Here is a 24,687-nt window from a genome sequence, read left to right on the forward strand (position 1 = left end):
CAGTTGCAAAAACTCGGGTTTAGATAAATCTGCATAAGTGGAAATCAGAATAAATGCGTCAAACCAAACAATTATAATTTTATTTATATCAAATAAACAAAAAACAAAAATACAGCCTTCTCAACCAAAAACCAATAGTAGATGTATATAAAGTTTGCTGTATATACATTAGCCAATCCCTTATTTTTTTTTTGACAACCAATTTTTATGCGTAATGGCTAATAAGTGATCATAGAGGTCATATTTATATGAAAAATTTAAAAAAAAATTTTTTTTTTTGATAGAAGTATTCAAAAAAAATTGATTCAAAGTTACGCTTTTTATGATTTTTGACTAAATTTAGAGCAATTTCCAAGCATTGGCGTGAATGGATTCTTATGTCAAATCCAGTTAATTTGTTCAATGATATTTTCTTAATGTGTTCCTGTACCAAAAAAAAACACTGTGCTTATTAATTTAAGAAATATTTTGTACCTATCTTTCACTGATTACGATAAATAAATTAGCACTTTGGCTATTGTAAAGTTATTTTTTGATGATCTTTGAGCTTTTTTTTAGTCATATGACAAACTTTATAATTTTTACCTCATTTTGGTATCAAATAATGTTTTTTTTTTAACATACTGTTACTAGAGCCTTGGATCAAACAAATCCAAATCCAAAATGATTTCCTTAAAAGGTTGGGTAAAGGACTTTCGATCTTTTGTTATAAGCTAAACAAAATCAAAAAGTATCAATGTGATTCAAATATATATATACACATTTTTTTTGTGGTTTTTTTAGGTGCTCAAAGGAGACCTAATGGTTGCATCACAGAGCTCTGCAGAAGAGCCTTTAACTTGAAAGTTTACACTTTCTTCATGTCGAAAAAATCCTGGAGTAGGTATCAAACTACAGATCAGTGAAGGATCCAGCAATTTTTGGTGTTTGAGATAGCTAATAGACATAGTGCAAACTCCAAATATTTGTGTGTTTATAATTATGTCAAATAATGATGCTTTGCAAAATATTGCGATGATTGGAGGCTGGGAAAAAAAAAAGTTTAACAATTTTCCCCCTCTGCCCCAAATGTGATTGTAATAAGTTGGTAAATAATTTTTTTGCTTTTCTTAACTAAGTTTAGATTCATTGATAAATTTTAAGTTTCATAGTATTATCTCTCAGCGTTCATAAATTATGACCATATAAAAGTTACAAATTTTATATGGTAAATTTTATAATGCTTAGAGATTGTAAATCAATACTTAAAATTTATCAATGTATATAAATTTCATTAAGAATAGCAAAAAAATTATTTCATCAACTTGTTGTTTTTCTGTCATGTTTGGGGCAAGGGGATAAAATTTTAGGGCTTTTTTGTTCCTAGCTTCCAATAATTGCAACTTTTTAAAAAGCATCATTATTTGACATAAGTATAAACATACAAATGTTTGGATATATTTATATACATATAAATTTTCAACTTATAAATATCTCAAGAAAATCTCTCAAGACAAATATCTCAAGAAAACATGTAAAATTGAAATAATTTTTAAATGGACTTTTAAGGTTCAGAGTTTGCAGTTAGGTATCGGATCAAAATTCAAATTATTAGAACCATTCAATAACGAGAAAGCAAGAAAGCAGTCGCCATAGCTAGCTCCTTGAATCCACTCTTCTTCATTTTTAATGGTTCTTTACAAGAACTCTTTATTTGAAGTAGCTTCTGAAGCTTCACCAAGCTCATCACATGCTCTACATTATCTTGAATATATTTTACTTGTAATCACAGCAAAATGAATTTTTTATTACAAACTATTTTTAAAACAAGAGATACTTTTCTTATTTAAAAAAATAAATATCCTACCCTGCAATTTATTTTTAAAAACAAGAAATATATTTCTTGTTTTGAGAAATAAATATCTTAAACTAAAAGTCTAAATATCTTAAACCAAAAATAAATATCTTAAACCAAAAAGTCTGAGGGAGTCTCATCCATGGGCATTTTTTCAAACTATTACTTAGAATATCAAAAATTAACCAGTAATCTGGTGAAATATACAACTGAAGACCTAGTGGCTGGTCTTTTTTAACAAAAATTGCTTTCGGAAGGATTTTAACTTTGATTCAATCCATTTTTACATCTTTATAAACCTCCCTTTGTTTTTAATACAGAACTTTTACCATTTTTATATCGTTATCTTTGTCAAAAAATGCTAACGCTCGCACAATCATATGGTTTCGCCATGATTTGAATTTCACCTCTACAGCAGGCTCATATTCAATATACATCTGCCAATAGTCTCGTTGATCTTAAAAGTGTAAATTAAAAATAATGCAATCTAGATAAGATAAGGTTTAAATTACATTACTAAAAACTTGTTACACTTAATTTTGACAAGATAAAATCAAAGTGCTACCTCTATTATTTTCATTTTTACTATATTTCTACTGATTTTAAGAAAAGTATGTCAGTGTAAAAAAAATTGGTTTAGAGTAATTTTCTTTGTATTTTACATCCGAATTTAAACTGTTTTGCAAACCATTGTTTTTTTAAAAAAAATTTATTTTTATGACATATTATTCTTAAATAATAAGACTAAAATATCAAAACTTATGAAATTAAATTTTACTTTAAAATTGCAGGTCAAAAACCACGATGCCCAGGAGAGAGAAATGTAGTCAGCTATTCTATTGATCTCTTTGAGTATTTTATTACTCAGAATAAAAACCTTCTTGATTTCAGAGAAATGCAACACGAATTTCATGAAATTTAAGGAGTGTGAAACAGTTCTATATTTGTTAATTTTCACCTATTGGTCTGATTTTTTTCCACAAGTTCACAATAATCTCTGTACTTCTCAAAAGTCTAAATAAAATAGTTTTTAAATTAGAAACTTATACATTTTGTTTTTAAAAAAAGTTATTTTAAAGTGAAGTAGTTTTATCTTTACCTTACTATTTTTCAAACCCCTTTTAAATAGCCAGGGATTGAAGTGGGTGAAATGTATGAGATCAAAAGCATCAAACAAATTTCTAATTGCTGCGTATTGGGCCTCAACACTATTGTGTTTAAAAACCACGTTTTTAAATTTCATACCAAATTTGTCCTTTTTTTAAAATACTACCAGTTAACAAAAATAGTAATAATAAAAATGCACACAATTGGTATAGATAAAAAACCTTCTATTATTTGTAATGATGTTATTATATAGTTAATGATTTGTAAATTTCTATGTGCCAATTGTTTGAAAATGCACTTAAAAACTCAAAAAATGTAAAAACTTTTAAATAAGTGGCGCGATTATAAATAGTCATCTAAAATAAAAAAAATAAAAAATTTCTTTAAGAAAACAATACCTAAGGAATATTTTATGACACTCTGCATATTAAAATTTGTTCATGAGGGTCAAAATAAGATGGGCTAATGTACATCTACTATTGTTTGTTATACAGGTGCAAATTACTGCAATTATTAACGTATTACCTATGCAGATTCACATTTATTCATGTTTTTACAACTGCATCACACATGATGTTTTGTACTTATTTAAGTTTATAGAATGCTTTGTACTTGTGAAATTTGCACTTTATTAGCCTCTGGCTTGAAGTATATTTGTTAAAAAAATAAATAGATTCAAAAAAAATTTCTAGTCTTAATATAGTTATTTATAACAAATATCCCAGCATACAGCAGCTATCTAAATACCTATCTTATTTAATTTATAAAACTAAAAATAATTTCATATGAAAATCTTGAAAATATAAGTAATAGGTTGTTACATTTTTAGATGTATTTTTTATACCTAAAAAATCATGTTTAAATGATCATGTTTAACAATAGATTAAGTTAGGTTTTACTCAAGTTGGATTTTACTCAAGTTAGGTTTTACTCAAGTTAGGTTTTTCTCAAGTTAGGTTTTACTCAAGTTAGGTTTTTCTCAAGTTAGGTTTTACTCAAGTTAGGTTTTTCTCAAGTTAGGTTTTACTCAAGTTAGATTTTACTCAAGTTAAGTTTGACCATTTAGAGTATAAAGATGAAGATTATTGGGTTTAGTGTGTAGTTGTCAGTTTTATGAGAAAAAAGTATAAATAGTAAAATTTGGAGAGAGTGTGCTGCAAAAAAAGGTTTATTTAAGTAGCCCTCAAAATCCAGGTCAGCATTTGGCAATGCATAAATAGATGCAGTAAAGCTATGATAAGTATCATTTATCTTAGCTTTACTATGGCATACACATGCCAACCTAAATCTTTGAAAGTGTCGGATTCCAGAACTTAAGACATCCTGAAAAATAATATATATATATATATATATATATATATATATATATATATATATATATATATATATATATATATATATATATATATATATATATATATATATATATATTTATAGTGTTCAATTTTGTTTAAAAATATAACTTTAACTTTTAAAAAAATTAAGAGTATAAATTCCAATATTTCATGTATTAATTACACAGTTACACATTTGTAAAACTTTATGTACTTATATTTAAATGCAGTTATATGTATTGAATCTAAATTTAATATATAAATATATATCTTTATTATTATTATTATTGTATGCATTTAAATTACATATGTAAATATCTTTATTTGTATGTATTTAGGCATAAAGTTTGTATGCATTTAGATATATTAAGCTTGTCAATTATCATCATGTTTTTATGGTGACCATGATGTAAAATGCTTATTAATTTATTTTTTTGTTAATAAGTTTTCTAGCCTCATGTCATTTTCTTCCTTCTCATTTATTTATATTATATATAAGTATAATTTTAATGTGAAGATTTTTGTAACTTTCTTATACTTGAGAAAAAAATGTATAAAATAAAAATTCTAAAACTTTACTGGTATTTTAAAAATTTTACTAGTACTTGAATTTTAAATGAAAATGCAAGAAATACTGTTAAATAACTAATCTAATTTGTTTACAAAGGTAAGTTTTTATCTCTAAATATTCATTTAAAAAAAGTTAAAAACATTAAATAAAATAGCTTCATAATTTTTTAAAAACTTTTTAAAATGGTTTTATTGTAATTATATAGTAATTAACTTCTAAAAATAAATAGAATAAACCAATTGAATTTAATTGCCATTTAAAACAAAAGTAAACTGCATATTTTAAAAATAGCCATTATTAACAAAACAAAAAATGTTTTTTTTATTACAATGTTTTTTCATAATTTGACACTTTATTGTATATGTTGCATATTATTTAACAAGATAATAATTTTTTTATAAAATGTGTTTATAGAAATAATTGTATAATAATTCTTCAAATATTTTTTTTATTGGACTCCTCAGTGTTTTCATGGTACTAAGTTGCTTTGGAAATAAGTTTATATTACACAACAGTTTCAACCTTGTAAGTTATTATTATACTTCAATAAAATGAAATGAACAATAATTTCCTGTTTTATATAATTAAGCAAAAGTAATTTAAATTTAACTTAAATTATGACTTGTAAAGTTTCAATATCATTTTATAATCATTGTTATAATCAACAGTTTTCAAAATGGAAGCATTAGTAAGGTATACTTATGAGGTATAATATTTTTTTTACTAAGAAGTTTTTAAGGCTGATTAGTTACTAAAAGATCCTACAAAAATGGTTTATGTTAAAATATTTAAAGTTATTTGGTAATTAATTAATTTATGTTAAATTATTTTAAGTGTTTTTTAATGGCTTATTAAATTTAAAAAATATACTGATATAAGTAAATTTTATATTTATTTTATGGTCTTTACTACAAAGGTAAATAACAATAAACAGTAAGAAGTTGAATTTAAATATGCATATTTAAAAAAATTACCAGCTATCATGGAAACCCACTGAATTTGATATGTGTAAAATGCAACATTTGATTGTGACACATTTTTTGTAAGAAGTTGTTGTTTTTTCACAACAAATAAATATACTCAAAATAACAATAGAAGAACATTAAAATTTATTGTTTTCTACATATTTGTTGTTTGCTACTGCAGTAAAGTAAAAAGTAACAATATAAAATATGATTGATACAGATGGTGGTATTTTTTTTTTAGATACTTGAAAGAGTTTCGTGTAGAACAGTGCTCACTTTTTTTACAGCACAAGTGTACTCAACATCGTCCATTTTCTTGTTTTTGCTGGCATTTTCTTAACCAAAAGCGACGTAGACCACGTAAAAAAAAAGACGGTACATTCACATATAGTCCAGATGTTTATTGTCAGCAATATAATGAAACAACTGGTGAATGTGTAAACGGTGACGAGTAAGCTGTATTGTTAGTTGACAAACTTAATTTTTTTTTAAATATAATTTTTTTTTTATTATTGTATAAAATGTAAATTAATTTTATATAGTTTATTTCAGTTGTCCTTTTCTACATCGTGTTGCTGGTGACGTAGAACGAAGATATCATTTACGATATTACAAAACTTCTCCTTGTGTTTACGAGACAGATACTAGAGGTTATTGTGTAAAAAACGGGCCTCACTGTGCTTTTGCACATGGTCCTCACGATTTAAGGCAGCCAGTTTATGATATTAGAGAATTACAGATAATGGACCAAGAAGAAAAAGAAGATAATAGTAAGCAGATTGTTCCAGAAGATCCCAGATGGAATGGTAGGATTTTATGATATTGAAAGTTATTTGAACACTTCAAATAACTTTTGAAGTTTATAAATTATGATATTTTTAGCATGGTAACTTTTTTAAAACATTTTTGGCACTGTAGTTTTTGAAAACTTTTTAAACAAATTTTTTACAGATTTTTGTTTGTTTCAGATACAAATTATGTTTTATCTACTTATAAAACTGAACCATGCAAAAAACCACCGAGGTTGTGCCGCCAAGGCTATGCATGTCCACAGTATCATAATAATAGAGATAGAAGGAGAAGCCCAAGAAAATATAAATATAGGTAATCTTTTTTCTTTTACTTTAAGTTTTTTTATTTTTTCAATAGTTTGTATGGTTTAAAATTTTTTGATTGCTAGGTCAACTCCTTGCCCTAATGTAAAACATGCAGATGAGTGGGGAGATCCTTCTACTTGTGAGAATGGTGACAGTTGTGCATATTGTCACACTCGCACTGAGCAGCAGTTTCATCCTGAAGTAAGCTTTGATTACATGTTTTAGTAAACTTATATATTTAAATAATTTTAATTTTTGTCAAACAATATGTTGTTATTTTTTTTAAAAAAAATAAGTTTATTTGATAAGTTTACTTGGTAATTAAAAAAAAAAAAAAAGAAAAGAAAACTCAACAAGCCTTTAAAAAACCATTAGCATAATCTGCCCTACAAATGAAATATTACATAAGGTAGTGACTGAGATGGTGTAGATACTGATGCTGGTAGTTGCGGTGGTAGTGGGAATAATTTTGGTGGTTGTGATAAAGACTCAAACTAAGTTTTTCAATTATATTAGTGGTTTGCAATTTTGACTAAAATTGAATTTTATTTATAAAAAATAAATTTTATTTATGTTGAGTGGAAACAAACTGGTATTTTAAATTATAATTTTTGCTTGCAGTTGATTAAAACTTTTTTTGACAAATTGCTGAACTATGCATAATACTGTTGAAGTAATTTGCACCAAATTCTCTTGACATGGCAATTAACACCAACATCTAGTGGCTGCAAGATGTGTGACAAATAAGCTGATATGCAAATTAACAAGATATAGATTTATAATTATCCAATTATACGTATCATGTTGAATACATATAATTGGAAAACTATAAATAGATTCATTGGTCAATTTTAATTAATTAATAAAAGCTCTATTTACCAAGTTAAGAATTAGTGTATTTCATTCAACCCCATAGTTCACTGTTTCCAATTTTAGCTCAATTTTAACATATGTGGTAGTGGTGTAATGGTAGAGGGCTCCCTTCATTTTCAGAGAGAAGTTCTGAGTTACGTGGTAGTACCGCGGTCAACTTTTTCCTCCTTGCAGCAACGTTGTTTGTTAAGGTTTGTATTTTAGAGTTATAGAGTTGAGAGGGTTGTAACTACAATAAAAGTAACCTCCTTGACTGTAGTGGGCTTTTCAGCTTTGGGGAAATGAATTAACATTAAAAAAAAATTACTTATTACTTTTTTTTTGACCAGCTAAAATTTAATTTTAAACTTGACCAGATCTTCATCTATTAGGATGGTACAGATGTATTTTTAATACATTGCTTTCAGTTTAGGATGTTGAATGCTGGATCTTCTTGACTCAATGCATGGGTTTTGCTTGTGTTTCTTTTTTTATGACTAGGCAACTCATTCTATTATCTCCTAATGAGGGTACAGCTCTAAAACTCAGTTTTATGGTTCTGAGGCCAGCTGGAATCAGGTTTCCCAGACTCTGTGGTAGCTCTCAGTGAGGCTGATTCCATCAACAGCTGAAAAATATCAGAGTATTAACAGTGCCATGTTGTGCACAGATGGTGTCCCTATTCATACTTTTGGTGTGCATTTTTGAGACCACATTTGGAACTCTTCGTTGCAACTTAGGGTTGGGCTATTAAATAGTGTACTAAGTACTATCTATGCTTTAAGTCAAGTTCTTTAACAAATTTAAAAATGACTAAAAAAAACAAACTATAAAACATAAAAAACCATCATCCTCACCAAGTTCTCTAAACCTATTATTCACTAATATTCGTGGTCTTTGAAGTAACTTTTCTTCTATTAAGTCTTATCTCATGCAAAGTTCATAAGATCTAACAGCACCATGTTGTGCATGGATGATGTCTATTGATAGATGGACATTGATAGAGCTGTACCCTTATTAGGAGATAAAAGATGAGTGCATTGACGAGGCCACATTTGGAGCCCTTTGTTATGGCTTAGGGTTTACTAATAGTAATGAGGTAATTGTTTGGACTATTAAATAGTGTACTGAGTACTATATATGCTTTGAGTCAAGTTTTTTAACAAATTTAAAAATGACTAAAGTTCCAAAAACTATAAAACACAAAAAATCATCATCACCAAGTTCTCTAAATCTATCATTCACTAATATTCGTGTTATTCGAAGTAATTTTTCTACTGTTGAGTATTATCTCTTGCAAAGTTCACAAGACCCACTTGCTCTTTGTGAGACTAATTTGAGTTCAACTGTCTCATCTTGTGATCTTAGTGTTGATGGTTATCTTCCTTTAATTCATAAAGACTCCAATAATCACATGCTTGGCCTGTGCATTTACATTCGTAAGAATTCACCCATTTGTTGGGAAATTAGGTTTGAACCCACAGACTATTCTTTTCTGTGCTTTCGTTTAGCACCACTTCACTCTATCGCCTTTCTCTTTGTTCTATATTGCTCTCCATCTCAAGACTGCACTCTTTTTGATATTATTTCTGATCAAATTGACCAAGCCCTCTCTCTTTATTCATCTGCCAATATTGTTGTTGTTGGTGACTTTAATGCTATTCACAATGAATGGCTTGGCTCTAGTGTCAGTGACTCTGCAGGCGTTAAAGCCCACTACTTTTGCCTTTCTCAATCCCTAATTCAAAAAGTCAACTTTCCAACACGCTTAACTCCAGACAACCTGAATCATTTAACTTCTCTACTCAACTTATGTCTTGTTTCTGATTCTATTCAGTGCTCAGTTTCTCCACATTCTCTTTTAGGTGCTTCTGATCACGGTTTGATCTCTCTAAAACTATTATCTCATTCCTCCTCATAATCAGAATCCCCCTATCATCATACCTCTTACAACTACCTTAAAGCTGACTGGGACTCTTTCCATGATTTTCTTTGTGATGGCCCTTGGGTAGAAATCTTTCGTCTTCCTGTTGACAAATGTGCTTCTTACATAACTTTGTGGATTCAGGCTGGCATGGAATCTTTTATTCTCTCTTGACGATTCTAGGTCAAGCCTCACTCTTCTCCATGATTTTCCTCACATTGTGCTGCTGGAATTTTAAATCAAAACCGTTATTTCCATATCTATCAGCAAAATAACTCTCCAGAAAACAGATGTCTGTTTATTACTGCTAGAAACCATTGTGAAAAACCATTGTAAAAAGGTTTTGTCTAACGCTAAAGCCCGCTATTCTCAGGTCATGAAATCTCGAATTTAATCACAAAAATTAGGCTCTTGTGACTTTTGGAGATTCTTTAACAGTATCAATAATAAGGACAAATTTGTTATTCTACCTCTCTTGTATGGTTCAAACTTTGTCACTTCACCACAAGTCCACAAGTTACGTTCTACCTGATATAGCCATCAAACAGGTTGATTCATTGCTTGACATTTGTATCACTCTTCTGTGTTTAAAATGATTTCCTTCTTAGACTCTTCTACAGCTTGTGGTCCGGACAACATACCTGTTATAGTCTTGCAGAAGTGTTCTCTTGAACTGTTGCCTATACTTTCAAAACTATTTAACAAGTGATTATCAAAGTCTTGTTTTTCAGCCTGCTGGAAAGAGGCATCTGTTATCCCTATTTTCAAAAATTCTGGAGAGCGTTCAGATTCGTCTAACTACCCTCCTATTAGTCTTTTTCCTATCATAAGCAAAGATTTTGAATCTTTAATTAACAAACACTTTATCTATCATCTTGAATCTAATAACTGATCATCAATATGGATTTCGATCTTCCTGTTCTACAGTTGATTTGCTAACAGTAATAACCAATAGGTTTTATCGTGTATTGGATAAAGGTGGAGAGGTTAAGGCTATCGCTCTTGACATTTCTAAAGTTTTGATAAAGTTTGGCATTCTGGTCTTCTCCATAAGTTTTCTTCTTACGGTGTATCAGGTAACATCTTTAAGACTATTGAATCCTTACTTACTTACTCTAATTGTAATATAAAAGTTGTCCTTGATGGACAGCACTCTTCTTCATATCCTGTAACTTCAGGGGTTCCTATACTCTTTTTAATTTGCATTAACGATCTTACAGATATTCTCACATCTAAGGTGGCATTATTTGCTGATGATACTATCATTTATTCTTGTCATGATAAGAAGCCAACACTCTCGGATTGCATGGAGGGGGCATTTGAGCTGAAAAAAGATCTCACCCCTGCTACAGCATGGGGCTCACAGTGGCTGGTGAACTCTTATTCAGATAAAACCCAATTTTTTTCAGCCAATTATCTTCCTTTATTTATGAATGGTGATGTACTCAATGAGTCATCTATCCTTCATCTTCTAGGATCAACTCTTACTTCTGATCTTTCTTAGAAGCCATATATCAAATCTGTTGCAAAATTAGCATCTGCTAAAGTTGCATCTCTTTATTGTGCTTGACACTTTATTACTCCGGATTCTATTCTTTATCTCTATAAATCTTAAATCCATCCTAGTATGGAATATTGTTGCCATATCTGGGGCGGATCTTCTAATGATGTCCTTTCTTTTTTAGACAAGGTGCAAAAATGCATTGTAAACATAGTTGAACCTGCTCTTGCAGCCAACCTCCAAACATTGTCACATCGTCGTAATGTTGCTTCTCTTTATCTTTTCTACATATACTACAGTTAGCACTGCTCTAAAGATTTATCGTTCTTTGTGCCATCTACTAAAATTCATTGTTGTGTTACTTGTCATTCAATTAAATCTCACCCCTTTACTGAGACTGTTCCTAAATGCTCCACAAATCTTATTCATTTAGTTTTTTTCCTTGAACATCAGTTCTTTGGAATTCACTTCCTTCATCTTGCTTTCCTGATTTATATAGTTTGCAATCTTTCAAGTCGTCTGTCAATCATTATCATGCTCTACAGTCTTCATCTTTTCTCTTCCAGTAACTTCCAACTCTAATAGTGGTTGCTTGCAGTCTTGTTGGAAGCAAAGATCTAAAAAAAAAAAGAAGTTATACAAGGATACGTTTTTAGATAACTGGTAGTAAATTTCATTTTTAAGAGTTTTTCTAAAATAAGAAAAGAAAGTTTTTATATTTCATTCAGTAGTCTGGTTTTTTTTGATGAAGATGTTGTTAAAACTGATTTTAATAGAGAATAAGTTTGATGAAAATGACTTTTAAGAAACATACATTTTAATAAACTGCTGAAATTACAGCGATAAATATGAAGAGTTGCTCACAGAATTGCAAACAATGTGATAAGCAATATGAGCCCGTCATATAGTTGTTACATAGAGTTTTTATCCGTATTTGTGAACCTGTATGTTTACCAGTCAATGCACCTGCTCCGCCAGTAATAATTTTAAATGAATATGGAAAATTATCAAGGGATACTTGATCATCATATTATTACTTGGTGTATCAAGTTCTTCATCACTTAAGGTTTTCACGGATTCTTTTTCTTCACCAAATGATGATCTAATGTCATCATTATCATTACTTGGTGTATCAAATTCTTCATAGCTTAAATTTTCCACAGGTTCTTCTTCCTCAAAAAAAATGATGGACTAAAGTCATCCTAGGTTTTTTGCTGGTCCGTTAAGTTATTACAATCGTATTGTATATTATCAAAGTCAGCAGCTCCAAGTACTGAAACTGGTGGTTCATATTTTAGTTCAGTTCATAAGAGTTTTAAAATAAGTTTATGTAACAGCTCTGCATTTGGTCTAGTAACACTATCTATAGCTTAGAAATGAGTATATGGCTTTTCATTAATTGCATAACGAATTTATAATACCCATTGTTCTAATCTGTTAACATCCGTAGTTTTGTCTACAATAATGCTAAAAAACCTTGTTTTTATAAAAATATTTTCTTAGATCACTTAAAAATACATTCTCAAAAACTCTACCAAATTGATGTCCAGGTTTTAACAAACAATACTTATTTATGATAAAAAGACATTTGTTTTCTAAAGAACTTTTCTTGTGAGAAAAAAGATTATGATTAAAAATAGCACAAATTAACAAAACATAGCAAAAAAATTAGTAGCTACACAAATTAACAAGACAATAATAAATCTTTTCCATAAAACTTATTTACAATAAACAAAATGTAATCAAAATAATCATGACATAATATAAAATATTATGTAAATTATCTTATGACATCATACTTATCATTTAATGTTTCATATTGTATGACAATTTTATTTGTCATACAATATTTTCATTTCTTAAATTTTTATAAATTAATTTCTCATACAGGGTTGTCCATATTCTCTATGTAAATTAGTTTCTCATATAAGGTTGTTCATAAATTATATCATAAAGTTTTTGACAGTTTAGGATTACTCTCACCCCCTCTCTCCTTCGTGTAACAGATCATTATGCTTTACTGGATCTTTGTATGATTTACTTTGTGTAGTTTTAAATATGATATTTAAAATTTTCATAGCTGCATTTAGTTAATAGATTTCAATTAATTTTTATAATTTAATCTAACTTTTGCACTCCTATAGATGCATTGTACAATCCATGTAAAATTGTATAAATTAACAAATAACAAATAACCTCTAAGGATTCTGTCTGAAAAAGTAATGTCTAGGATGTTTTACTTATTTAGCTTTTTATGTATTAAACGAATTTACTTTTTTTCTTCTGGCTTCTTAACTACTAAATTAATTTAAAAAAATCTTTTAGACTTATTAACTTTGACTTATTCATACTTATTTACTTTCAGACAATTTTAATCAAAGTTTATAAAAATTGCACCTTTTTATAAATATAATTTTATTTAAATCAGTAATTTTACCCATACAAGTATTTTTATTATTTAAAGTTGAAAATCATTTTGTTATAGTTTTTTTTATTTTTGCATGGTGTTTTATTGCATTAATGCTCAATTGTCCTAGTAGACAGTTTTATATAGTAACATAATTTTGTATTCTGCATTGTTCTATTGAGCAGTTTTATATAATGACAGTTTTATATAATGACTACATTCTTTGATTTAACAGTTTAATATAACGACATATGCAATACATTTTTTTTATTTTGTATTTCATATTTGCTATTTTCCTATTGGGCAGTTTTAAGCAAATTAAGTTTGAGATCGTTTGCACATGTAATCATAAAATGTATCAAAACAAAAATTTGTTTTATATTCATCTTTCTGTAATAGTTCGTACTGGTATTACAAAAAAGTCAACATGTTGATTTCTGAGGGGTTTTGAAACTTTTGAATATTTTAGTATATAGTTATTATTTTTTTTTTTTAGATTTATAAGTCAACTAAGTGTAATGATATGCAACAAACAGCACAATGTCCTAGAGGACCTTTTTGTGCATTTGCGCATATAGAACGTATGTTAATTTATTATTTTTATTTTAGTAAGTAAAAATTATTTAAGAAAGTAATATAAAAATTTTTATTTTCTCTTTAGAAGATCAAATCAATGCAATGGAAGCTGCAAAAGGTTCTATATCTATAATATTGGATAAAGAGGTTTTTTTAATTTTATTAATTTACCTTAATGGTTTTTTTTAGTTAAATGTTATAATTATGCTTAGCAGTGGTACATCATGGGTTTCTATACTAGAATTAAAAATTTCATTTATCAGTGTTAAAAAGTTATGAAAACTTTGTAATCCAACATTTGTAATAAACAAAGTTATGAAAACTTTGTAATTAAGGGGTAAACAGATTCTATCTGTTGACCAGCCTCGCACCCCTTCTTCATCTATTAGGCTGGCGCAGATGTATTTTTAATACATTGTTTCCAGTTTAGGATGTTGAATGCTGGATCTTCTTGACTCAATGCATGGGTTTGCTTGTGTCACTGTTTTTATGACTAGGCAACTCATTCTATTATCTCCTTATGAGGGTACAGCTCTAAAACTCAGTTTTATGGTTCTGAGGCCGGCTGGTAGTCAGGTTTCCCGAACTCTGTGGTAGCTCTCAGAGAGGCTGATTCCATCAACAGCTGAAAAATATCAAAGTATTAACAGTGCCATGTTGCGCATGGATGGTGTCTCTGTTTGTACTTTTGGTGTGCATTGCGGAGGCCACATTTGGAGCCCTTTGTTACGGCTTAGGGTTTATTAGTAGTAATGAGGCAATTGCTTGGGCTATTAAACAGTGTTCTGAGTACTATCTATGCTTTGAGTCAAGTTCTTCAATCTAATTTAAAAATGAATAAAGTACCAAAAACTATAAAACACAAAAAACCATCATCATCACCGAGTTCTCTGGACCTATCATTCGCTAATATTCGTGGTCTTCGAAGTAACTTTTCTTCTGTTGAGTCTTATCTCTTGCAGGGTTCGCCAGACCTACTTGCTCTTTGTGAGACTAATTTGAGTTCGGCTGTCTCATCTTGTGATCTTAGTGTTGATGGTTATCTTCCTCTGATTCGTAAAGACTCCAATAGTCACATGCTTGGCCTGGGCATTTACATTCGTAAGAATTCACCTGTTTGTCGTGAAACTAGGTTTGAATCCACAGACTATTCTTTCATGTGCTTTCGTTTAGCACCAATTCACTCTATTGCCTTTCTCTTTGTTCTATATCGATCTCCTTCATCTCAAGACTGTACTCTTTTTGATGTTATTTCTGATCATATTGACCAAGCCCTCTCTCTTTATCCATCAGCTAATATAGTTGTTGTCGGTGACTTTAATGCTCACCACTCTGAATGGCTTGGCTCTAGTGTCAGTGACTCTGCAGGCATTAAAGCCCACAACTTTTGCCTTTCTCAATCCCTAACTCAAATAGTCAACTTTCCAACTCGCTTTCCTGACAACCCTAATCATTTACCTTCTCTACTCGACTTATGTCTTGTTTCTGATCCTAGTCAGTGCTCAGTTTCTCCACATTCACCCTTAGGTGCTTCTGATCACAGTTTGATCTCTTTAAAACTAATATCTCATTCTTCTTCATCACCTGAATACCCCTACTATCGAACCTCTTACAACTACAGTAAAGCTGACTGGGATTCTTTCCGTGATTTTCTTCGTGATGGCCCTTGGGTAGAAATCTTTCGACTTCCTGTCGACAAATGTGCTTCTTATATAACTTCGTGGATTCAGGCTGGCATGGAATCTTTTATTCCCTCTCGACGATTCCAGGTCAAGCCTCACTCTCCTCCATGGTTTTCCTCACACTGTGCTGCTGCGATTGCCAATCGAAACCGTTACTTCCATATTTATCAGCAAAACAATTCTCCAGAAAACAGACGTCTGTTTATTACTGCTAGAAACAACTGTAAAAAGGTTTTGTCTAACGCCAAAACCCGCTATTCTCAGGTCATGAAATCTCGTATCTCATCTCAAAAATTAGGCTCTCGTGACTTCTGGAGAATCTTTAATAATATCAATAATAAGGGCAAATCTATAATTCCACCTCTCTTGTATGGTTCAGACTTTGTCACCTCACCTAAAGACAAAGCCGAACTGTTTGCTAAAAACTTTTCATCAATATCATCTCTTGATTCCACTAATTGCGTTCTACCTGATATTGCCAACAAACAGGTTGATTCATTGCTTGACATTCATATCACTTCAGCATCTGTATCTAAAGTGATTTCCTGTCTAGACTCTTCTACAGCTTGTGGCCCAGACAACATACCTGTTATTGTCTTGCAGAAGTGTTCTCCGGAGCTGTCGTCTATACTCTCAAAACTATTCAACAAGTGCTTATCAGAGTCTTGTTTTCCAGCCTGCTGGAAAGCCGCATCTGTTATCCCTATCTTCAAAAATTCTGGGGAGCGATCTGATTCGTCTAACTACCGTCCCATAAGTCTTCTTCCTATCATAAGCAAGGTTTTTGAATCTTTAATTAACAAACACTTAATTTCTCATCTTGAATCTAATAACTTACTTTCTGACCATCAATATGGATTTCGATCTTCTCGTTCTACAGCTGATTTGCTAACAGTAATAACTGACAGGTTTTATCGTACATTAGATGAAGGTGGAGAGGTTAAGGCCATCGCTCTTGACATTTCAAAAGCGTTTGATAAAGTTTGGCATGCTGGTCTTCTCCATAAGCTTTCTTCTTATGGTGTATCCGGCAACATCTTTAAGATCATTGAATCCTTCCTTTCCAATCGTAGCATAAAAGTTGTCCTCGATGGACAACACTCTTCTTCTTATTCTGTAACTTCAGGGGTTCCTCAAGGTTCTATCCTTGGCCCTATACTCTTTTTAATTTACATTAACGATCTTCCAGATATTCTCACATCTAAGGTGGCATTGTTTGCTGATGATACTACCATTTATTCTTGTCGTGATAAGAAACCAACACCCTCTGATTGCCTGGAGGGGGCATTTGAGCTTGAAAAGGATCTCACTTCTGCTACAGCATGGGGCTCACAGTGGCTGGTGAACTTTAATTCAGATAAAACTCAATTTTTTTCAGCCAATCGTTATCGCAATAATTTAGATCTTCCTATATTTATGAACGGTGATGTACTCGATGAGTCACCTACTCTTCATCTTCTAGGATTAACTCTTACTTCCAATCTTTCTTGGAAACCATATATCAAATCGGTTGCAAAATTAGCATCTGCTAAGGTTGCATCTCTTTATCGAGCTCGCCACTTTCTTACTCTGGATTCTATTCTCTACCTCTATAAATCTCAAATCCGGCCTTGTATGGAATACTGTTGCCATATCTGGGGCGGATCTTCTAATGATGCCCTTTCTCTTTTAGACAAGGTGCAAAAACGCATTGTAAACATAGTTGGACCTGTTCTTGCAGCCAACCTTCAACCATTATTACATCGTCGTAATGTTGCTTCTCTTTCTCTTTTCTACAAATACTATAATGGGCACTGCTCGAAAGAGCTAACGTCTCTTGTGCCATCTACTAAAATTCATTCTCGTGTTACTCGTCATTCAATTAAGTGTCATCCTTTTTCTGTGACTGTTCCTAAGTGCTCCAAAAACGCTTATTCGTCTAGTTTTTTTCCTCGAACATCAGCTCTTTGGAATTCGCTTCCTTCATCTTGCTTTCCTGATTCATATAATTTGCAATCTTTTAAATCGTCCGTCAATCGTTATCTTGCTCTACAATCTTCATCTTTTCTCTTACAGTATCTTCCAACTTTAATTAGTGGCTGCTTGCAGCCTTGTTGGAAGCGAAGATGTTTAAAAAAAAAAAAAAAATCCCACAGAAATATTTTATGACCATAATTACAAAAAAAAAAAAATTGTACAAACTCTGCGGCTGGCTTAGACTTTTTTTGTTGATAGACTCCAATCACAGCAATTTTTGCTAAACATCCTCATTTGACATAATTATGATCTTAAAAATGTTGCTTCATGTCTGAAAGTTACTTAAATATTATTTAAAAAAAAACTTAGATGTACCACTAATGCTTAAACAGAATGTTTTGACAACAAAATCTTTTAATTACTTTAAATTTTTATTACCTAATTTGTATAAAACAAACTTATGGATAACTTTGTTTCTGACACTATAGAAAAAGAGATTTTTTATAAAAATCAAACAAAGTGGAACTATAAACAATTGGGCTTCCCAGTTTTGGGTCAATCTATTATAAAAAAACTACCTCCTAATTTTTCTTACAATAAATAAAATTGAAATTTAAACTTAGGTTTAAAAAAAGGTTAAAGTATTATGGCTCAGGTGTTTTTTATCATTAGAACATAGTAGTAGAACTTTAGTTTTTCAATTATAATATTTTTAAAGATTGCTTCATTTCAAATAATTTTTTACCAATATCTACAACAATACTCTCTAAATGATGAAATGTATGGAGTTTAAGCCCAATACCTTTCTGATGATACCATGTTCAACTTTCTCTTTAAAGTGGCCTCATTTTTAGAGGCTTGTGCTTTGAAGTTAAAGTGTTCATCGAATGCTTTGGTTTGTTTCAATTTATTATATATAATATTTAAAAACAAAAAAATTAAGAAATCATTTGAAAGACCATAATTATTTTCAAAAGAAAAAAAATGCAATGCAGCATCGCTATTTCTGACTATTTTTAAACTAACCATAATCAGTCAACTGTTTTTCCCTGCACTTCAACTCTCCCATCTTCATGTTTTCCCAAATCATATGACTCATACAATCATACAACTTAAAAGTCTTCTGTCAACTGTTTCCTTGCTCTTTAACACTAATCTTTGTTTTCTAGAAACTCCCAACTTAATAATTGTTGCTTGCAACCTTGTTAGGAGTGAATTAAATTATACAGAAAAGCAAGATATTTTTATCAGTACAATTTTTCAGACAAATATAAAAATAAAAAAAATGAAAAAATAGTTATCATATCTTTTTTTTATTTTTTTTATTTTTTTTATTGTATCTTTTTTTTTTTTGTGAACACCTGTTTAATGTATTGTTACTTGTTTTGTTATTCAATCTCTTTTTTCTATTTTTTCCTTACTTGTCTGAAAAGAAAAAGAAAAAAGCTTGATAGCTTGGTTCTTACCTAATGAAAAGAAAAAGAAACAAGCTTGATAGCTTGGTTCTTACTTAATGAAAAGAAAAAGAAACAAGCTTGATAGCTTGGTTCTTACTTGCTTGAAAAGAAAAAAAATAAGCTTGATAGTTCTTTTTCTTTTCTTGATTCAATGCAAATTTTTTTTTTCCAAAGTAAAAATTATGATGTATTTATGTTTTTTTTTTTCAATTTTATTTGAGCTGGTAAAGTATCAATGATAAAAATTATCATTTTTAGCTTATGCAACAGAACCAACAGGCAGCTTTCTCAAGTACACAAAACTCGCCTTTACCTTCTCCTGCTGGTTTACCAAATAATCGGCCAAAGCGTTCAGCTTCTTTATCCGGTCCATATGCCAAAATTGTTGAGGGTACAATTTCAAGTATGCATAATGTTGTCTTAAGTAGCAGTGCTCCAACATATGAAAAAGCACCAGGGTCAGGACGAAGAAGTAACAGTCGTGATAGTGATCAATGTCAGGTTAGATTTTTCAATAAAATATTTATGGATTTTAACTAAATAATTCATGATTTTAACTAAATAGTAAGCATAAATAAATCTAGATGTTAATATGATTAGATAAAGCATAAACATTCACAATAAAATAGCATAGTCCACTCATGTAATACATAAATTTTCATTATATTTCTAGTTTTGAGCACTAGACATCAGTTACATTTTTCAAGGTTAAGGGGGCCATTATAGTTAATACATTCTAAAGTTTTTGTGATTACAAGATAATTAGATAAACTTAATTAGTTTGTTAAAATCAATTTAAATGAATTCAAACTTAAAAGTACTTAGAAAATATTCATTAAATCTTAACAAAACTCTCATAGAACCAAGTATGTATTGTTTACAGTTGTTTAAAAAATTGTTCCAGTTTATTATTTTTTGTCGTACTTAATGCATATATATATGTGTGTGCGTGCGTGCGTGCGTGCGTGCGTGCGTGCGTGTGTGTGTGTGTCATTGTTTTGTATTAAATAATAAATTTTTTTTTGAAACAATACAAAGAATGGAATGCATAGACATAAACTTTTTATGTTAAAAAGAAGGTTCAGTAGTGTATGAAATTAGCGAATTTAAAACTTGAAATGTTTAATAAAGCAGATTTTGTATAATTCTTTTATTTTAAAAATGGATAGCTATTAAACTCATAATAATTGTGTCAGAAGAAAAAACTGGATACTCAGTGAATATTTTTACAATGCTACCTTCTTATATCATATCACTAATGTAATATGATATAAGAAAATCGAGAACTATTATGATATTCTGTATACTAATATAAATTACTGAGACAGTTTTGCAGCTTATTTTTTTAATTTTAAAGACTATTTTACCACTTAATTATAATGTTAAATTCAATAAATTATAATAATTCAATAAATTATAATAATTCAATAAATAATGATAATTCAATAAATAATAACAATTTAATAAATTATAATTATTTAATAAATTATAATAATTTAATAAATAATGATAATTAAATGAATATAATATTTTAATAATATAATTCTATAATAATTTAATAAATTATAATGATTTAATAAATTATACCTTTAAAGTTTAAAGATTACAATTTGTTATCAAGATATTTTTAAAAATTCTAGATTTTTATGTTATACACTGTTAATTTAAAAGAACACATTAAATTAGAATTAACTATTTAAAATTAAAGACATGAAGATTTACTACTTTAATTTTTATTATTTTTCGGAAAGTATTTAAGATACAATTAGATGAAATTTTAATTTTTTTGGAAAATATTTAACATGCAATTATTTTAATTTTTTATTTTTTGGAAAGTTTATAAGATACAATTATTTGAAATTTATCTTTGTAATTGTTTATATTTTTAGTATCATATCTTGTATCTGTATCTCAGATAAAAATATAAAATCTATTTATTTGGGTGTATAAAAACATACATGCTATAAAGAAAATGCCAAAAAAAAAGAATTTTTTTTTTGGAAAACCAATAGATAAACAAGTCATATAGCAAATCATAAGCCATATGTATAGAGATACTTGTATAAGTCATATGTATAGATTATACTTGCATAGGTCATGTCTATAGATTATACTTGTATAAGTCATATGTATAGATTATACTTGTATAAGCTTGAAAGGTTTTTAAATATTGAATAACTGTTCTATTTTTTTTATTTTTTTATTTATTTAAAAATTCACTTTCATAAATAATGAGGAATTTATGCAATTTATATTTTACTTTATAATTTTAGTAAATTTAATTTGCTAAATTTACTTCAACAGGCTAGAGGGTGGACATTTTTTAAACATGATAGTTAAACCATTTTGTGTTTTACTGATACTTATTGACTAGACAGGTTTAGATATGGATGACTTAGCACCAAACCAGCCTATACAATGAGTATGTTGGAATGAGATAATTTGACCCAAAGTTTAAAAGTCTTCAACAAAAGCCACTAAACTGAAATAATTAAAAGTAATTGCAGTTCAGTGCACTTAAAAATTATAATTATAGTATTTTGATGTTTGCAAGGAAACACTACATAAATCATTTTTTAATATAAACTCATTTTTTTCAACTTTATTGTATAGGCTGGTATGGCGCTTAACCATCCATATGTTGATCTCACAATAACATTTAAGGCCAGTTCACTTTTTTATGTAAGAATTTTAATTGGAGAAAATCAGAGTTCATATAATTTTTTTATTTTGTAAGCAATATTTTTGGTTAAATGTTGCTTACCTGTTTGACAGCATTCTTTTATTACAAATTTTATCAAGTCTAGGCTCCAGCTCACAACTAGGCTTTTTTCAGTAAAAATGTTTATTGTTTGCATTTGTTAACTTTTGTTTTTGTCTCAAGTTATTTTGATCTTTTTTTCAAGAATAATAGTTCTATTTCATAGTTTTAAACTAACTTAATAAGTATGGTTAATAAGTTTTGTATGGCATTTTTTTAACAATATGCTAACTTTCTTGTTTATTCAAACAAATTTTATCAAAAATATTTTTGATAAAATAATCAGGTTTTATTTTTCAACTATCATTTTCTTTTTCCCAAATTCTTGAGGTGTTATTTTAAGCAAGCTTAAGAAAAATGGTTTATTGTGTCAGAGTCTTTAATATTTTGTTTGTGAGGGTATTTTATTTTGAAAGAATGTCCAGATAAAAAACAGATAAAAAACTTTTTTACTGTCAAAAGTCTGCTTACACAAACTTGTTATATTTGAAAGAAAAAAATTTATAATATATTTTTAAGCAACATTTAACCAAAAATATTTCTTACAAAGTATAAAATTTTTGATTTAATCTTATCATAAGCCCTGCTATATAGCCCTAGTCATAAAGTTCTATTAGATCTTATAGGATTTTGTAACAGAAAATCTCATGTTTACACCCCATTAAATTGAAACAAGTTAAAATATATTTGTTTTTATCAATTTTTCTTAAAATCCTTTAGGTTTTCCAACTAGGGACTCCAGTTATTAATTTGTCAGTAGAAACATGTTGGTTTAATATAAATATTTTATTATATAGATTAACAAATATATAATCTTTACACTAATGTCTTTTTGACGAATTGGTGGTTTAATAGTTAAAGTGTTGAAAAGTGCAATCATTATTAATATAAAATTTCAGCTCTTGAAATCAACAAAGAAAAGACAGTTGTATAATAAAATTGGGTTTTCTATTTTTAAGTTCTGTATAAAACAATTTTGGAGTTTGAAACATTTTTAAAACACTGTTTTAGATTCAAACTATATCTGATAGAATAAGAAAGATACAGATTTTCTGTTACAATTTTGTTTAACAAAAAATTATATATTTTTAATTCTAAAGTTCTATATCACTGTTCTAATTGAATAGAAAGTAACAAAAAAGTGTTCTGCGGCTACCTCTTTTTGACTCTCTTGGTTATTTGCTCTCTTTCTAGAAAATGTTGAAAAAAAATTAAAAGTGGCAGTGAAAATACTTTTGAAAATAATTAAAGATTAAAATAATTTAGCTCTAAAAATCCAAGTCTTATTATCAATTAATTTTTAGCTTTTATATCACATTGTCGTAATGGGTTATATCACATCGTCGTAATGTTATCACATCGTCGTAATGTTATCACATCGTCGTAATGTTGCTTCTCTTTCTCTTTTCTACAAATACTATAATGGGCACTGCTCTAAAGAGCTAGTGTCTCTTGTGCCATCTACTAAAATTCATTCTCCTGTTATTCGTCATTCAATTAAGTCTCATCCTTTTTCTATGACTGTTTCTAAGTGCTCCAAAAACGCTTATTCGTCTAGTTTTTTTCCTCGAACATCAGCTCTTTGGAATTCGCTTCCTTCATCTTGTTTTCCTGATTCATATAATTTGCAATCCTTTAAGTCGTCCGTCAATCTTTATCTAGCTCTAAAATCTTCATCTTTTCTTTTCCAGTAACTTCCAACTCTAATTAGTGGTTGCTTGCAGCCTTGTTGGAAGCTAAGATGTTTTTAAATATATATATATATATATATATATATATATATATATATATATATATATATATATATATATATATATATATAATCTATATATATATCTATATATATATATATATATCTATATATATATCTATATATATATATATATATATATATATATATATATATATATATATATATATATATATATATATATATATATATATATATATATATATATATATATATATATATATATATATATATATATATATATAGAAAATGAACCAAACTCACCCTTTCAATGGTGCATTAGGTGCAACGAAGTCATCAAACTCAATTTTAGTAAACAAAAACTATAAAAAATTGGATTAATTTTCAAACCATTAAAAAAGTTACTAAAATTAAATCCGTAAGAGCTGTGTATACAAACATCGACTCCCTATTTAATAAACGCCATGAGCTCAAACAAATTGTAAACAATCTGAAACCCGAAATTATTTTTTAACAGAAACTCTGCCTAAAAATAAAAAAGTTGAAGTTAATGATCTCGAGTTTGCTATTGAAAATTACTTACTACATACAAATCACAGCAATAGTTCTTGCCGAAGACGTTTAGCAATATTTATTCATAGCAAACTAAAGTCATCCCTAATAAACTTAGATATATTTCCATCTGAATTGCTCAGTTGTGAAATTACAACAAAAACTTCTAAGTTATTGTTAAGTTTATATTACAGATCACCAAATAGTAACAATGAAAACACTAACTGCATAAATCAACACATTGCCAAAATTTCAAACAAATATCCCAATATTCTTAATATTGGAGATTTTAACTATCCAGATATCAGTTGGCAAAATCCAAAACAACCTATTGCAAGTGCCTCTAAATCAATTAAATTTACTGAAAGTATTCGTGATTCTTTTTTAACCCAACATATTT

General features: G+C 28.9%; 1 protein-coding gene across 1 annotated transcript in view; it reads left to right on the plus strand.

Annotated features, from left to right (window-relative positions):
* LOC100208171 (putative E3 ubiquitin-protein ligase UNKL) overlaps nucleotides 1-24,687 on the plus strand; it is a 40,279-nt gene that overhangs the window by 3,578 nt on the left and 12,014 nt on the right. Inside the window, exons 2-8 of the mRNA XM_065803631.1 lie at nucleotides 6,053-6,262; nucleotides 6,364-6,617; nucleotides 6,780-6,915; nucleotides 6,992-7,109; nucleotides 14,089-14,173; nucleotides 14,254-14,315; nucleotides 19,522-19,764. Of these exons, the coding sequence (XP_065659703.1) occupies nucleotides 6,053-6,262; nucleotides 6,364-6,617; nucleotides 6,780-6,915; nucleotides 6,992-7,109; nucleotides 14,089-14,173; nucleotides 14,254-14,315; nucleotides 19,522-19,764 (1,108 nt within the window). The remainder of the gene's footprint in view (nucleotides 1-6,052; nucleotides 6,263-6,363; nucleotides 6,618-6,779; nucleotides 6,916-6,991; nucleotides 7,110-14,088; nucleotides 14,174-14,253; nucleotides 14,316-19,521; nucleotides 19,765-24,687) is intronic.

The sequence above is a fragment of the Hydra vulgaris genome, chromosome 08 (genome assembly GCF_038396675.1).
Source record: "Hydra vulgaris chromosome 08, alternate assembly HydraT2T_AEP".
Taxonomy (NCBI): domain Eukaryota; kingdom Metazoa; phylum Cnidaria; class Hydrozoa; order Anthoathecata; family Hydridae; genus Hydra; species Hydra vulgaris.